Source organism: Ziziphus jujuba, chromosome 10, assembly GCF_031755915.1.
Source record: "Ziziphus jujuba cultivar Dongzao chromosome 10, ASM3175591v1".
NCBI lineage: Eukaryota > Viridiplantae > Streptophyta > Magnoliopsida > Rosales > Rhamnaceae > Ziziphus > Ziziphus jujuba.
Genome location: NC_083388.1, coordinates 7,140,915 through 7,158,562, shown reverse-complemented (window position 1 = coordinate 7,158,562; position 17,648 = coordinate 7,140,915). Strand labels below are relative to the sequence as shown.

General features: G+C 32.1%; 2 protein-coding genes across 5 annotated transcripts; both read right to left on the bottom strand.

Moving 5' to 3' along the window:
• Nucleotides 1–2,517: 2,517 nt before the first annotated feature.
• LOC107410790 (putative serine/threonine-protein kinase-like protein CCR3) lies at nucleotides 2,518–5,497 on the bottom strand. Its single transcript, XM_016018261.4, has one exon. It carries the CDS (start codon nucleotides 4,979–4,981, stop codon nucleotides 2,612–2,614), a length of 2,370 nt encoding a protein of 789 aa, XP_015873747.2. The 5' UTR covers nucleotides 4,982–5,497; the 3' UTR covers nucleotides 2,518–2,611.
• A 1,235-nt stretch (nucleotides 5,498–6,732) lies between these two features.
• Nucleotides 6,733–10,086, bottom strand: LOC125421185 (uncharacterized). 4 transcript variants are annotated; one of them, XM_048469249.2, is made up of 6 exons: nucleotides 9,928–10,086; nucleotides 9,481–9,600; nucleotides 8,880–9,232; nucleotides 8,138–8,233; nucleotides 7,364–7,423; nucleotides 6,733–7,280 (listed from the first exon to the last, which is right to left on the bottom strand). In XM_048469249.2, exons 2-6 carry the CDS (start codon nucleotides 9,596–9,598, stop codon nucleotides 7,083–7,085), a joined length of 825 nt encoding a protein of 274 aa, XP_048325206.1. In that variant the 5' UTR covers nucleotides 9,599–9,600; nucleotides 9,928–10,086; the 3' UTR covers nucleotides 6,733–7,082. The 4 variants fall into 4 exon arrangements, with proteins under 4 accessions (XP_048325206.1, XP_048325209.1, XP_048325210.1 ...); XM_048469252.2 differs by having other exon boundaries at nucleotides 9,496–9,600; XM_048469253.2 differs by having other exon boundaries at nucleotides 9,496–9,603; nucleotides 9,928–10,080.
• Nucleotides 10,087–17,648: the final 7,562 nt, after the last annotated feature.

Below are 17,648 nucleotides of genomic sequence, written 5' to 3'. Positions count from 1 at the left end.
ATAATGTTAATTTGAAAAAAAGTTTTACTAACCATCAACAATAATTAGAAATTTTTTAATGATTTTATAAAAAAAAATTATAAATTTTCCAAAATTTCTATCAAATTTTTTTTTATGGAAATAATGTATTTTTTAATCAAATTATAAAAGATTTTATGTTATATTTTAAAAAATCAAAACTTTTCACAAATTTTCTATGAAATTTCTATTTTTCCAACATAAAGAAAGAAAATTCAACTTCCAAATTGAAACGGATATAGTATCCATTAAAATTTTTAATATATTTTATAATTTTCATAAAAAAATTATTATAATATATCTGTAAATTCTTCATAAACTTTATTTTCATGCCAAAAACTTTATTTATTTTTTATAAATTGACAATATATAAAATTGAGAGGGAACTTATTATTATACTAATTAAAATTTTCAATTTGCATTTTGCAATAAAGTTTAGCCTATTTATAATTTAAGTACTATTGAACTCTCAATTAAAAGATCATTAGTGTTCGGAATTGATTGGTAATTTAACCAAAAAATGTATAAGATTATTTAAATACTTATTATGTTTTTAAAAGATTTTATCATTTTCATATTTAAAAACTTTTAAATCTATTTAATAAAAATTTTATGATGAATCTTATTATTTATCATCGTTGGTAATGATGATCATTTTATATATTTAATTTTAACTGAAACATATAATTTTATTATTTTTTATTTTAAAAATTTAAAAGTGAACTGTTTAAAGCATTTTCAAATGGACTATTTCATATAAATAACATATTCTTTATAATAAAGAGCATATTTTAAGATAAATAATTTATTTTTAAAATATTCTCCCATCACACTCATTTATTGTTTTACTTATAATCTGTCTTTCTTTTTTATATAAATTATCTATTAAATATTTTATAGTGACATTGAAACATGTAATGTATTAAATTAAATTAATATAATATTAAAATAAAAAATGCATTTAACTTTTTAAATTTGGAAAGCCAAACTCTATTTTTTATTTTAATGAATTGAAATAAAATTTTAAAATAAATAACATAACATATTTAAATAGTCTTTTAAAGTTGTTTTTAATAATAAATATTTAATTTGTCATTTGATATGTAGATTTTATTAGTAATCATTCATAATTGTGGCAAATCATAATTTTCTTTTATGATATAATATTTAAAATTTTCCACACATAGCTCCATTATTAGGTCTAATTTGTTCTTGCTTTTGAAGTATCATAAGGTGCAATCTATTGGCCAAATTTGAAAGACGAAGTTTCTTCTTTATCAAAAATTTTTTATTAGTTTTTAAAAAAAAAAAAAAAATTAGATAGAAAGATCCTGTTGATTATGGTATTTGATTTTGAGTAAATTCTTCATTATTTTTTTAATAAAAAATTAAAAAAATAATAATAAGACAAAAGGATGAGGTAGATGAGAGAGACATTGAAAGGATAATGAAGTGAGAGAACTGGGTGGGAAGTGAGAAAAGTTGGGAATGGAGAAAGGAAAAAAGATGGGATTGAGTGGGAAAAGTAAGAGAAAGTAGTTTTTGAAAATGAAAACTGATTAGAAATGGTTATCTGCAACAACCCAAATTATAAAAGTGTTTTTCAGTCTTTTTATGTATTATTTTAAAATCTAAAGACCAAAAGTAGAAAAAAAAAATTATAAAAATCACCAAATATAGCAGCGGATTGGAAGAACAGTCGGATTGAGGGGTCCATTGTTAGGGTTATTCAGGCAAAATACCAACATTGGACACATCTGACTAAAAAAGATCTCACAACATTTCAATGATGATTTTGCTTGGACCGACAACAATGTTTTTTTCCACTTTTCTTGATCTACTAAAAATGTAATGCTTCTATTTAAATAGCTAATAATAATAAAACAAAAGAAATGCAAATGTTAAGCCACTCAAAGAGATTTAGGATGAAAAAGTAAGATATACATATACTCTTTAGTATCTCAAACAAGATCACTCGTGACAAACTTTTTCATTATTCTTATAACAACTACAAAAGTTAAAAAAATTCAACAATATAGTTTAAAATTTTGTTAAGTGATATGTTAGTGTTATCATATAAATATTAAGATGAATATAAAAAATTATATATTAATATTTTAACAATTAATATATTATTATAATTTAATTATTGATAAATAAATTTTTAAAAAATAAATATAATAAAATATAAACCAATAGAATGAAATATATCTTTTGATTATCTGTTTTAATATATTTATTTAATATCTTTAATATTATTCAACTTTATTATATGTGACTAATAATAATAATCATGAATGAAAATTATTATTCATATGGTAATTTTTTTAATCTAAATTCTTATTTAGAAAAAAATAATTTATTTTTAAATTATTAAATGATATATAAATTTTATTAGCATTGTATTTTCCTTAAGATTAACCTATATGAAAAAAAAAAAAAAAAAAAAAAAAAAAAGAAAAAGAAGAAGAAGAAGAAAAACAATCAATTGTATTGATTGGATAGAATAAAAATATACATTGAAAGAAGCCATCTTTCTTACAATTTCTGATCCGAAAAGAAAAGGAAAATAAAAAGGTGAAAACCTCTTTCTCTAATCTGTAGGAGAGGAAAATGTGGTGGCAGAGAAGCTAACTGCTTCTCCTTGAGGGCTAATATCCTCCTCCTCACACAGAGAAAATGCCTTCTCCAAATTGGCAACAATGTCGGACATACCAGGTCTTTCTTTCCCTTCCAACTTCAAACAATCCATGGCTGTATAGGCCATCAGCTCAACTGCTTCGACCTCCTTCCCTCCTGGTGGCCCAACCCTTTTGTCCAAAACGCTCTGCAACTCGCCGGCCCGTAACTTTGGCAGCGCGTATTCCACAACACTCATCGGACCAATCCCATCTCCTTCATCTTCTTCTTCTTCGATCTTGAACACCGCTCTCTTTCCTGTTAAAAGCTCCAACATCACCACACCCAGACCGTACACATCGCTTTTCGTCGTCAATTCGTTCAATGCGTAGTACTCTGGATCTATATACCCAACTGTGCCAACCGCTTTGGTTGAAACGGATTCTTCGTGGGGTTCAGGACCCAGTAGCGATAAACCAAAATCAGAGACCCTGGCGGTCCATTTTGAATCCAAGAGTATGTTTGAGGATTTGATGTCTCTGTGAATTATGGGTGGGACTGCATAATTGTGAAGATATTCGATTCCTCTCGCAGCGTCCAAGGCGATTTTGATCCTCATTTGCCATGAATTCAAAATGCTGCTGCTTTTCTCTGTGTTGTTCTTGCTGTGTAGGTGATCATGGAGGGAACCATTGCTCATGAATTCGTAGACCAAGAGCCTCTCATCGTTTTCGTGGCAGAAACCAAGAAGGGCCACCAGGTTTTTGTGGTTGAGCCGAGATAACGATGATAGTTCTGAATCGAAAGCGGTCTCTTTCTCATGGAATTTAGACATCTTGGTGCTGGCTTCTCCTCTCTTGATTGCCACTTCTCTGCCATCCAAGAGCTTGCCTTTGTAGACAACGCCAAAACTCCCAGAGCCAATCTTGTTTTGGGGTGAGAAGTTGTTGGTGGAAGCAGCGAGTTCTGATAGAGAAAATGTTTCTGTCTTTTCTGCATGCTTTGATGATGACAATGACCTACTCACCTGGCCCTTACTAGGAGGTCGGGCTGTGGAAGCATTGTCAGTCCTAACAGCTGAATCTCTGTCATGTTGCAAAGTAAAAAAACTACAGGAAAAGAGTATTCCTCTTTCCCATAGCCAAAAAACAATGCTGCATAAGCCTGCAAAAGCTCCAACAGATCCAACAATCAGAAACACCAAGCAAAGCTTGTTCATGGCTTTTGGCTGTGGTGATGGGATTGGAGTTTGCCATGGCACAGCAATTGGAAGCTCAATCTGGCATGATTTGCAGATGTTTTTTGAGGAACGGCAGAGAATCTGTGAATCTGGGTAAGTACCACAGGTGCTACATGATGATTGAACACATGGACCTGGTAGAATCATTCCAAGGGGAAGATCATTTTCGGAATTGGACCACCCGGGTCCCCAACAAATTATGGATAAATTACTCGTCATCAACCCACATACAAAATCCAAACCAGCTACTATCAACTCGAATGAGAGATTTCCAATTACTTCCCTATGAAGTTCGAGTATGTTTCTTTCTCCCCAACAAACAACCAGTCGATTTGTTTCCTTGAGAGCACAAGTAAAATTGGCTCCCAATGCAAGGCTTGAATATTCAAAAGCTGAATTTGAAGGTACATTTAACTGCCCAGAAACATTGTTTCCTCTGCAAACCAAAGTCCCATTCTTGGTTAACCCACAAGCATGGGATTCTCCAGCAACTAAACTTATCATTGCCAAATTCGCAAACCCATTTTGAATCTCTGCTCCAAAAAGGCTCTGTCCCCAACACACAACTCTATGATCCTCACTCAAAATCCCACATGTAAATCCACTCCCAGAAGTGATAGTCCTGAACATCAATGCCTCCCCAGGTGAAGGAAATAGAGACCCTCTTGCCCGTCGTCCTCTCCAGCATCTAACTATGCCTGTGTTAATCTCCCTAGCACAAACTTGAACATCCCCAACCGTTAGATCAGTCAACCCAACAGTGCGACTATGATAAATACGTTTAGGTTGAAAGCTTGAGTTAGAGAAGGAGGTATCCCAGCAATGGAGGATAAACCCACCAGACCTAAGGCCACAGAAGAACCTCCGGCCACCAGAGATGGCTTGGAAAGAAACATTGGGCAAGACTGAAATGGTTCTGTTGTTTTGGTAGCATTGGATTCTTTGAGTGGGTTGGCCGGCCACAATGCCGCACAAAGTGGCTCTTTCATATGTGAGAGCAACTGTGGAGGCTAAACCGAGCCCGTTGACCACTGAATGGACAAGAAACAAAGATATGAAGATGGTGATGATGAATGATGAAGTAGTTGTAAATGGAAGTGTCATTTAAGAAGATTGGGTTTGTGAGGCAATGCAGGTTTCTGTTTTCTTCTTCTTCATTTAGAGAGAGACAGAGAGGGATTCTGCAAAGTAAAAAAAAAAAAAAAAAAAAGCTTAAAGAGGCAGGAAGATGAAAAGAATTAGATTGAAGGGAAAGTGAGTGAGTAAAATAAGAAGAAGTAACATGTCATGAAGAGTTGGAGCGTGTGGACCCGTGAGATTGGAAAATGATGTTGTTAATGGGATTAATAGCTGGAGATTTAAGAATATTGTTTTAAGGAAGTTTTTGCAGAACAACTTGTTCCTTTTATTCGAGGGTTCTTTTTTTAACCTTTTGTTCTTCTCAGGGCATTGAAATTCAAGTTCATTTTGGCAGTTTTTTTTGTCAGTGAACAATGCCAAAATAATAAAAGTTACTACCCACTACTTCACTGGTCCTATAGAGATCCTATTACCAAAAATAATTAAAGAAAGAAAAAGCCAACATTGTTCTGTATAAAGAAATTATTTGGTTTCTGGTCATCAGGCTGTTCGTTTTTTGTTTTTTTATATCATATTGAAACTTTGTGGTACTGTTGATTCACGAGTCACGAGAACCAGAAAATGATAATTTAATGAAAGTAAAAAACGAGGATTAGCTGTTTCATTATATGCACCGTGATTTGATTGGACGGTTTCTCCATTTTTTCTTTTTATTATTATTTCTTTGCTAAGCCTAAGAATTAGAGGGGCGGTTACTTGCTAATTATTCTTTTTTTCTTTTTCTTTTTCTTTTTTTTTTTTGGTAAAGGCTAATTATTCTTATGTTATTATATAGATGGTTAAGATGATAATATAATTTCAAATATTTTGTATATATGATAGGACAATTTTGAAACAAAAATAGATAGTTGGACCGAATCTGATGTTATTGAAAGTCGGTTTCAACTAGTTAAAATCCATATACACAAAAACACAATAGTTTCTATGAGGTGAAGAAAGAGAGAAAAAAGATGAAAACAAAAAGAAAAAAAGAAAGGGGTTTTTGAATTGGTTTATTTGAATTAAAACACCATTACATTTATTTGAATAAAGACTGGTTGTTTTTGAATTGGTTTATTTGAATTAAAAGGAGAAAAAGGAAGCATGGGGAATATGAGCTTCAAATGGAACACTTTGTCAACAGGACCTCCCAAGCTGTTCCATGTGTTGGTTGACATTCATTATGTTTGTCATTTTAAAATATTAGAAGGTTCCAAATTTTATACATTTAATTGTCTAACCAATTAATCCACCATTCACCAGCAAATTTATTTTTACTAATTTATCATAAAAATAAAATAATTCAAAACCTCCGAGAAATGCAAGTTGAGCAGCACTAACTTGCATACAAATAATTTAAATTTTAATTCAATTTATAATAGAAAGAAGGTCCATGTAATTTTCACAAATTTAAAGGGTTCACATACAAAATTATTCTTATTCTTATTATTATTATTATTATTTTCGTTTTAAAAAATGACGATTTTTTTTTTAAAGTAAAAACAATAATAATAATAATAATAACAACAACGAGTTGAATGGTCCTTTTGGATGGACATTATGATTAATAAGACAAATCCGTATAATTTAGCTAAAAATCTAGGTATCTCTGTTGAAACCAACAAACATTAATTCATTTACGAAAATGATGAAACACAAGTGCAAAAAAGATCCATCCACTGCATGCAAATGCAATTACCAAGTCAAAGCCCAATAAGCAACCAAGTAGACCTGTATACCATCAAAATGAACATTTCGTACTACTAGTTTTTTTATTGGCTTTGAATCAATTTAATTAAAAGCTAGATACCAAAAATTTCATGACGGTATTGCATCACAAAACTAAATGGACTTTGAGATAATTTGAACAATTTTCTCATCCAATTGCTACACTGAACAATTTTCTCATCCAATTGCTACACTAACCCATAAACAAATTATAACATGGGAATTTGAAGACTTGTGGGATTCAGCATTCCTAATCATAAAGCTAGTCACTTCCCTTCTTATTTCTACTTAATCTCTCTCTCTCTCTCTCTCTCTCTCGAGGCTGTGGAAAAGAGATTTTACAACAGCTTTCAGGATCCTACTGATCGTTTCCTTCTGGATCAGCAGTCAACTGGCCATTATAAGTTTCATATTCATAATCCTCGTCCAGATCCTCCATTGTTTTTCCATAAACAAATGATTTTGTCCCCATTGTTGTGAAAGGCATTAAACCAAAAGCTCTGGCTGTTTTGATCTCCCTAGCAACCTTCCTCTGGGCCTTGGCACTAATGCGAGTCTACATGATAATGAGCAAGGACCAAAATCAGTAAAATCATCATTTCAATGTAAGTCTAAAGTTCCATTCATTAATAGAATTACCTGGCTCCTTTTTATTATAATTCCAGCATCCGTTAAGAAGTTTGCAAGGAATCTCACATTCTGCACAAAATAATGTAGAGGTCAAAAGCCAAATTCCAGAAAGTAGATGGTTTAACATTATGATAGTTTTTGGTTGAGTACTTATCAATGTAAACACTCTTCAACAAGACCCAAATGCAACCAAGGCCAAATAAAAGTGCCAAGATATACATATGAACTACGTGTGACAGCGGAGTGAAAAGCAATGTCATTGAAATAAACCACTAGCCTTTTTTCCCTCTTCATACTCTTAATAAAATGGAACTTTTGTCCTGAGAAATTGTAATCCAAATTGAGTACAATTGCTAACATAAAAGACAAAAATAAAAAGTTACATTTTTCATCACTTTCAAAAACCAAATGTCATCAAGTCTGCTTACCAAAAATTCACAGCTCAATACAACATCCAGCTGGCACTTATACCAATGATTGTTCAAAATTGTAATTTATCCTATAGGCCTAACCAAGATAGTGCAACTCACATTAATAATGTTTCCAACTTGTGACTAGAATTTAACATTGCAACCTAGATGAGACAACAAATTAAGAATGAAGATTTGATCAAATATTTTAAGAACCAATGGTCAATCCAACTTCCAATATAACATTCAGAGAAATTTTCCTTCTTTGATAAAGTAATTTTCTGAACTCAGTAAATATGAGAAAAACAACATACAAGGTAAATACACACACACACACACACACACACACATATATATATATATACATACTTACCCTGAAATCAGCTTTTTTCAAAACTTCCTCTGTAGTTACTTCAAACTCATATCTCTTGACAGGTTTACGAACTCCTGGCTTAGTTAGATCAAGATCCTACAAAAAGCCATACAGTGATTCATGAGAATGAGACAACATACTGAGGGGAAAGGAGAAAAGCACAAACACAGTCAAATATATTTGTTTTAACGTTCGAGTGCAGAATTTCATGAGATTTTGAGCGTGTGAAAGGAGGAACACACACACACACACACACACACAAACAAAAAAATAAAAAATAAATTAAAAAATGAGATAAACAACGAATAAACAATATGGTGCCACACTATTAACAAAATTGGAACTGGATGGTCAAGGACTATGTCTACCTATGGTTGACATAATGTCTTCCTCAATTAAAGTAGCAGCATGAGAAATAGAGGAGTTAAAAACCCTATTTTCTACATACAGTTCAAGAAATATATAATCATACAAAAAGGTGTCACAATAATCCACAAAGAAGCAGCAGATGATACAATATATATGCAAGTCATTCTACGACTATATTTCATCATATCAAGTGGCATAGCAACATGTCAGTAGTAAAACTAAAACAAGTGGCATTGTCAAAATTTGTAATTTCTAATTGGTTGAACTCGTGATCATTGAATAAATCAGCAGCACAAGATCATCACAGAAGTTCAATAGCATATTGAGTATGAATAATGACGCATAAATAAGCCTTTAGTTATTAATCATATACCTTAACGGTGTAAGTCATTCTTGGCCTAAAAGTCATATCTGGTCTGAAAGCATAATCTTCTTTTGCTATTTCATCAGGATCAAATTCAAAGTATGTGGCTGCTTTCTTTAGCTTCCCATCCATCCCATCGGATAATGTGTTAAAACTTTCACCTAATCCATCCAATATACTGGAACCACTTCCTTCACTAGATTTTGAACCAAATCTGTCATGAGTCTTCCCGAGCCTATCATGCTTTTCAAAAAAACTATTTGTCTTTGTATTTCCTCCGGAATTTCCACCAAAAATTCGACGCTCAAACTCATCAGCAGATTCAGTTGAATTACTAGTTTCCTTATCATTCCATCCACTGCCTTTTCGAAAGGAAAAAGGCACAGAAAATTAGATAACAAATCTTAGAAGGGTATAAAATAATACCACTTGTTCCACAAAGAGGGGAGGAAGATTTCATGCAAAAGTAACTCTAGAAAAGTGCAATCAAGATTGATGCATCCTAGACTTTTACATAATTAAGTGAATTTTCATAAAATTGCTCAATAAGATAATGTAGTAAATAAAAATAAAAAATAAAAAAAGAATAGAATACCAAAGAAGAAATTACCTCTTGAAAAACTACCTGAGGTTGCATTGGTGGAGAGGGTTCTGACTACATGGGGTTGCTGAAATCGGTGTGATAAACCGTCACTCAAGGTCCGAAAAGCAAATCCAACAGTTCTCATTTCTGCTAAAAATGAATGCAAAATATGACCCAAAAAAAAAATTCAGCATACCACCAAAATATATATTACATATTAAAGAACATCCGACCCCTTAAAGATTAAGATACCATATTCCATTGAAAAAATCAGAGGAGCCTCCAAATCAAAAAGTATTCAAGCTTCTAAATTAATGCAATAAGAAGACAAAAACAAGCTCTGTGAACCATTGGGTTTCGAAGTTCTAAGGAAACAAATCAAGCTTCTATCTTTTTTCAATCAGAAATAAATTTCATACATAAAATCATAAATCATATATCAAAGAAGGAAGGCCGATGAACTGCTGTACTTACCTGTGAAGTCCGTTCGCCGGACGGCAAGCTTGTGTTTGTCGACGGAGAAGAACGGCGAGGGAGATGGAGACCACAGAGGTTAAGTGGTGGTGGGAGTACGAGAGAGAGAGAGAGAGAGAGAGAGAGAGGAAGCGAGCGAGAGGGGAGGTTCGGGTTATCGGGTGGTGAAACAACCATGGTCCTGGGAGGATGGATTGTGGGCCACACTGACCCGTTATGTTCCTAGTTGGATCCTGAGCCTTTCTTTTGTCTAACCCATTTATTTATTTTGTTTCTTGGTTTTGAGCTTTATGAGTTTCCCCTTTTTGTTCCTCTTACACTAATTTAAATCAAGTCCAATTGAAAATTACCCAACCCAATTCATTAAATTTATTTTTCCACGCAAACCTCCCCATTATACCCCTCAATGAAAGCATGCATGTTTTGTAAAGAGAGAGAGAGAGAGAGAGAGAGAAAGCATCTAAAACCGAACTAATATATTTGCATAAATAGGGAAATTGAACAATTATATAGTCTTTCAAAAAAAAAGTATTGGAGGGGAGATATACCAATATATGGCTTCCGGTGAATGTCCATCATTTGAACAATCAAGAATTATGGGTTCATTTTGAGTGCAAATATTATACTGTAATAAGTAAGACACAGGTAAAGTAGATGGAATGGACCACTCCACCTTTATGAGATGACTAGTCTGATTTTAGTTTATTTTAATGGGGAAAATGCTCGCCTATTGTGTGAGCCAGTTGAAATGGTATTAAAAAAAATAATTTGTACTGCATTATATATGTATATTTTGAATTTATAAAATTCTCTTTTTACATATTTTTTAACCGAATTTTATTCGATATTTTTAAATAAATAAAATGATATATATATATACACCATTTATATATTTTTATCGTCTCATATTTAACTAAATATAACAGTATATGTTTAACCACTTAATATTCAAAAGGGATTTCTGACTAAATAAAATAAAATAAAAGGCTCTAAAAAATTAACATATTTTATCATCACCTCATGACCATTAGAGCTAAATTAAGATGAAGACAGTGAAAGAGAATAAATTAATTGTGACTATACTATGAATGTGACAACAAGCTGTTACTCAAAGCCTGAAGAGCTCGGGAAGGCTTCCTATCCATTGGTCTGCAGATCATTTGGTGGATCTCATTTTGTACTTGTGTCCTTCCGTTAATTTTATTTCCTTTTGAATGGATTGCCAGGCAGATTAATAGGTTAAGCTCATTCTATTTGTCAATGGGCTGCTAATAACTGTATCACAGGGACTTTTTCCCCTTATCCCTTATCTGCCTTCTTCATTGACAGGAGGAATCAGGAGAGAAGCCTTGCAGCTGTTCCCTGATGATGGTTAATTCTTGTATTCTGATGCTCTTCTTGCCTTGTTCTTAACTCCAAAATATTGTGCTGACTTCAATATGCAATATCACTCTAATAAACCACACACACACACACACACATATATATATATATATATATATATATATATATAAATTTTGTATTTAACACAAGCATATACATGCATATAGTACAAGATAAGCAAAAAAGAACAAGCTCAACAAGTTGAGGGTGTAAGTACTGTTTCTCACTCAATTCGATGATTTTCATTAATGTTGTCTCCGATGTTGTAAAGCAACCATCACATTCCATTTTGGTTTTGGAAGAAGAGGATGTCGTTGGTCTAACATTTGGTGTTTTTACAGTTGAATATGTTATATTAATTTGGCGGTGTGCAGCTAAATACGGCTCGGTTGATGAACTTTTCATTCCTTCCAGGAGAAAATATCCCAATACCATAACATGGGATTTTGAAACAATTTATGAGTATGATAACTAATGCCTATTACCCAAAAAATAAAGAAAAATAAAGAAAAGAGTATGATAACTAATGCAATAGGAAGCTGAAAAGACAGATAAACGAAAGAGTATTTCTTCTTTCCATATTTCAAAAGGGATGATACAAATGTTTGGAAAATTAATTAGCATGAAGGTGGTGTTCGATAGCACTTCTTTTTTACCAACGAAAGCAGAATTTCAGGCAGATCATTAAAACTACAAGAAAAAATCTATAGTACCCTGAACAAATATCTATGGCACCCTTCTCGAGAAATCATAATATGGTTTGGTTTTAAGTGGATCCATATTATCAGTAAAATGCACAAATGGTTGATAGAGTTGATCATTGTTTTTGTTAATTGGTTGCACAAAGTGTTAAAATATGAGGTTGTGTTAGCTTGATTGATATAAAATTGAATTATGTCTGTCAAGGTTAATATGTTAAACCACATACTTGTTCTTCTTCTCTGAGCTTGAAACAACGTTAGTCTTGTCAAATTAAAGACCTGTACATTTCCATATAAGGCTTATATAATCTTAGCTGAAATTTCTTTAATTATCAGGGGTTATCTAGGAATTGCCTGCTGGTTTTATTTTCCGGTTGTGAGCTTGAATTGCCTTCATATACTATATAAATGAGCCTTAACATGGCCTACTTTACTTGCTAGTCCTGAAAGTATACCAATCTAGAGCACCCGCCGGAGCAGTAGTGCCTTTCTCTCTGCCTTCTCTTCTAATTACCCGTTCTAGTTCTTTTTTCTCTTTTCCCCATCTCTTTCCCTATCTCTTTTTTGTGGTAATGAATTAATACTAACACAACTTTCTTATCTAGCCAACCTCCAATTGCTTCATGAAAATGCAAAAAGAAGGTCACAGTGGTACAGAGTTATATAAGGCTGAATATTCGCCTGCAAGGCCATAGTTTTTCAAATATGTAAGATTGATGAAGCTACAAATTAAAATGGCATTATACCCTTTTTCAAAGAGAGCATACATTATTATTATTATACCAATTAGCAACCAATGCCCCCTTCACCTTGGTTTTCCTACCATCTGTAAGAAGCATAAATTGAAAAGAATATATTTATATATATAATTAAAATAATAATCAAAAAATAAAAAAGGTCCAGCACCTCATCAATAGTTGTTTTTTTTTTTTTTTTTTTTTGATTGAACAGCACCTCATCAATAGTTGCTAAAACCATTATTCTTCACTCTCCATCCACTCGATAGCTTATTGTAAAATAATTATGCGTCACATGCACCAAACTAGTAGAAGCCTGTTCCTGTGTACCATTTAAAAGAACCTTTCGTATTGCACTTTTAAGTGTCTTTTCCTCTCAGAGGTTGTAAGTAAATTCATTCATCAAAAAGTTGAGTAAATTTTCTTTACTTTAGATACTTTTAAAAGTATCAATCTCAGAGTGCATTCAGAACTAAACTTCTCTGTAAGCTTGGCTCATGTAAATCCTAAATCTAAGGAAAATTGTTTTGATTATAATAATATATATTTTTCTGACAAAAGAAAAGCTAAACAGAAGCTTAGCTTTATCGTCCTTTTCTTTTTTCTTTTTTCTTTTCTTTTTCCAAATAAAAAACCGAAATTCCAATGTGCCCAAATGCCACAATTTGAATCATGTGCCAGAAATGTACGGTGCTAAATTTTTATTCCTTCTTTCCGTAATTAATAATTCCAAGTAATTTCTTGCAATTTTAATTTGTAGTTGTGTTAAGCCATGGGTTGCCAAAGAATTTTATGTAATTTTAGCATCCACATTCTACACCATAAACTCTGGTTAAAGAAAGGAGGAAAAAAAAAAAAAAAAAAAAAAGGACAAACATAAATGGAGATGATGGTACATTTGGAATTGAAAAAGGAAGGAAAAAGAGAACCACATATACAGAAGTTGCAAGTCTAATCCAAAGATCAAAGTAAAAGCCGGAGACGTCTTTGGTGGTGTTTGATTCACCATTTTTATCTGCAAAATCCTTGAACAAATCCTCTTTCTTGGGCATTTTTACTCTCTCAAATCACATCCACCCACCACATCCACAGGATTGTGAAAAGAGGGACTATTACTTTTAGTTCACCCACAACCATCGTGTATTTCATGATCCATCGCTCTATCGCTATCTTCCTACCATAACATTCAAAATTCAACAACAGTTAGATTAATGAATAATACAAAGTAAGAACTTCGCTTTTGATATTGAATACTTTTATGATTAAGAGTCCAATTATTTACTTTTATGCAAATAATGTTAGAGATGAATTTTAGTCTCGGAAGATATTTACAAATAATGCGAGAGATGATTTTTAGTCTGGCAAGATATTTACCATGGATATATGTATCACTGTTTGATTATTTAAGATATTAATTTAATTTATAAATAAATGAAATTTTAAAATGATAAATATAATTAAATATAAATCAATAAAATATTGATATATGTATATTTAGTATATATTTTAATAAACTAAATGTTATCTATTATACTAGTTATATATTTACACTTAACGTTGCCTATGTGTTCTAAAATTATACTTCAATTAAATATTGATTTCCCCTATTTTTCTTTTTTAAGGAAATAAGATATTGATTCATGATTTATAAAGAAAGAAAAAATGTTCAAAGTTTAATTAGAACCAATAGAATGGAATGGATAATTTCCAGATGAAGTTTAGGAAAAGACATTGCTTGTAAGAAGAAAAAAAAAAAAAATGTCAAAGGCTCACAATCAATGGAGATAATTATGTGCCATGACATGTAAAATTTAATCAATATCCTTAACTGGATAAGTAGCATAGTGATGTAAATAATGTTCAGCACTATCAACGTTCTTAACTGAATAATGTTACTCTTTAATGTTACATGCACTCATTTATTGGATCTCCATTCACTGTATATCTTTTTTTTTTTTTTTGGGGGGTCAAGCACTCATTCCTTGTATGGGTTACACATATAAAAAGCATAATTGTATGATAATGTTGGTATAATTATATGGTACGTAACAAATACTTTTTGAGTTTCCCGAAATTTTCCTTTTCTTTTACCAAAATTTGGTTAGCAGATGATACATGTCAGTTTTCTGTTTGTTTGCTTTTGGTTGAGACAAATTCGTAAAATTCACGTGCTGAAGTGTTGAAACAAAGCATGTATGTTTTCCTCACGGGGGTACATAAGGAGGTTTGGGTAGAAAATAGATTAATGAATTAATTGGATTAAATTTCAATTAGGCTTGAAATGGTAGCTTTACCACCTGTGAAAAGACAATATACATAGTGATTTGTTATTAATAAACTCAAACTACTAATATGATTCAACTTTATAATTCTAACAATGAGGAATAAACATTATTATGATTATTATTATTATTTGATACTAGGGTGGAGAATAATTTTTGCCATTGAATTATCTGTACAAAGACAGACTAAATTAATTTAACATACACATAAAATAAGGATAGTTCACGTTGGTGGCAAAGCCCGAGGTCCAAACCCATTATTAGCAACAAAGAAAACGAGAGTAGAGTGTATAGAGTGTAGGAACACACATTTCCATATTAGTTACAAAGAAAATGAGAGTAGAGTGTACAAAGTGTAGGAACACAAACACGAAAGCCAAACCCAATGTCACATACCACTTTATTGATAATGAAATGAGAAAAAAGGAGGACGGGATTGATTTTCATGGACAAATTTACCCTTTACCAAATACTGTCTGAAAGAGAACACCTAAATTGATAATTGTAGGCATTTGGGACAAACTACATTACCAAATATGAAAAGAACACCAAACTGAAGAATTAGCAGAAATATAATTTAAAAAAAAAAAAACAACCAAAGATTAAGGCAAGGGCATGGAAATGGTTGTGGTGCTAAGTAGTTTTCAGCCACAGAGTGAGTGGAAGATTGAATATGTTCATCAAGAATCTTACAAAATTTTTGGAAACCCATCAACATCATTTAGCAGACTCCTCTCTCCATCTGTTTCTCCTTTCTCTCTCTCTTTCTCTGCAAGTAGGTGTTGGCATTGGTCCCCCTCCTTCACAACACCATTTTGATTTTTTGCCATTATTTCTATCAGAACTTTTTACTCTCCCTGCCATTCAAGTCCCCTTAAATGGTGTCACATCGTGATCTAAAGCCTATCTTCTTGTCAGATTCAAAATCTTCTTAATGACATGAACAAGAACAATATGCTTTTCCCTTTAATGGTTACTGAATAATGCACCATATTTTTGAGTCTATCACTTTTTCTTTTTTTTCTTGATATTGCTAACGCACCCACTAGCCGGCCTATTTTTGGTTCGCATGTCTAAGATGACACTAACGATCTAGTGTTTGGTAAAGGAACATTCCCCCACTCAACCTTTTGACTGTTTTGGATTGATTGTGAATGCCTAAAATTGGTCCAAACCAGACATGTTATAATTAAGGGCCATTCCCTCTTTTGCTCTCATTTCGAGGAGATTATTAAATTTAAATTGTATAAAATGGAACAATTAAGGTCATCATAATGCTTTTTTCAGGCAATTAACTAAATTAAATCATGGTTTCAGTTAATGGAAACAAATTTATTGTTCAAGTTTTAGAATTCAATAAGAATTAAAAAAAGTTTTGTGACCATTTTTCTTTTCCAAGTATAAAATGAATCTTTGTTAAGTTGGTAATCAACATAGGTTTTGACTTTGCATTATCACGCGCTTTGAGGCATATTAACAATGAATAGACTTAAAATTACTTTTTTAGTTGTTAATTTTATTTTTTTTAAGCCAAAGTTTTTATAGAAGAAGAGTATGTTATGTTTAAATTTTTCACATAAAAAAATACCAAAAAAAAGATTAAAAAGAGCAAAATGACAAGATCACTGTAATATGTGTATAATCGAACTGCTTGTGACATCTGGATCTGGTTAGTTTATTTACAAATCTAACAAACAATGACAGAAGGGAATAGGTAGGAGTATGGTATTCATGATTCCATATGGCAGAATCCTAGTGGGATTTGCAAACCTTCTTGTATTAATTTAACAAATTATCAACACCAATCATGATCCTTGTGGTTAATAATTTAGGCCCATTTACTCTTGACTTCTCTCTCTACATATACGCGTACAAGTCAACATCAACAAGTTACCACAAGCCCCAACAAATTTTAATCACTTGTTTGCCAAGACAACCTTTGGTCAAAAAGAGTAATCTGCAATATATTTTCCAATATTTTACCCAACCCAATTTCCTGAAATTGACTAACCCAACTTCTCCCAAGTACAATAATATTCTTACTTCAAATTCCAATATAATTTTTCTCCTCCACATAAAAATAACATGAGTAGACAAAGCATTTATTAACCAAAAAAACAAAAAACAAAAAGAGTAGGCAAAACATTCATAACCTCTATTAAAAATAATATAAATTATAAAAAAAAAAAAAGCTACCAAAATTGGCAAAAACATTACCTAAATAGCTTGTTTTCTGGTTTGGGCTCAAAAGAGAAGATAACTAAGAGTAGGGGAAGAGTGAATAGTTTTAACAGCAGGAGCACACATGCAAAGAAATGGAAGAAAAACAAATATTCCAAATTAAGCAAAAAGCCACTTTATACAGAAAGTGAGGTTTATGACCCATGTAAATCTTTCTCTTTCCTCCTTCAGATACTCTCCTCCATTATTGTTAGCACCATACACATATAGACGTAAAAACCACGCGCGGATATTTATATGTGAAAAAAAATGTTTTAGAAAATAAATCACACTATGCATATATTGTGATTGGAAGGTTTGTCTTGTGCGGGTGCTTTGGATGACAAACACTTGGCAACGTATAACCTCTACAAGTTGGCTTTCAATTAGAGTCCAAA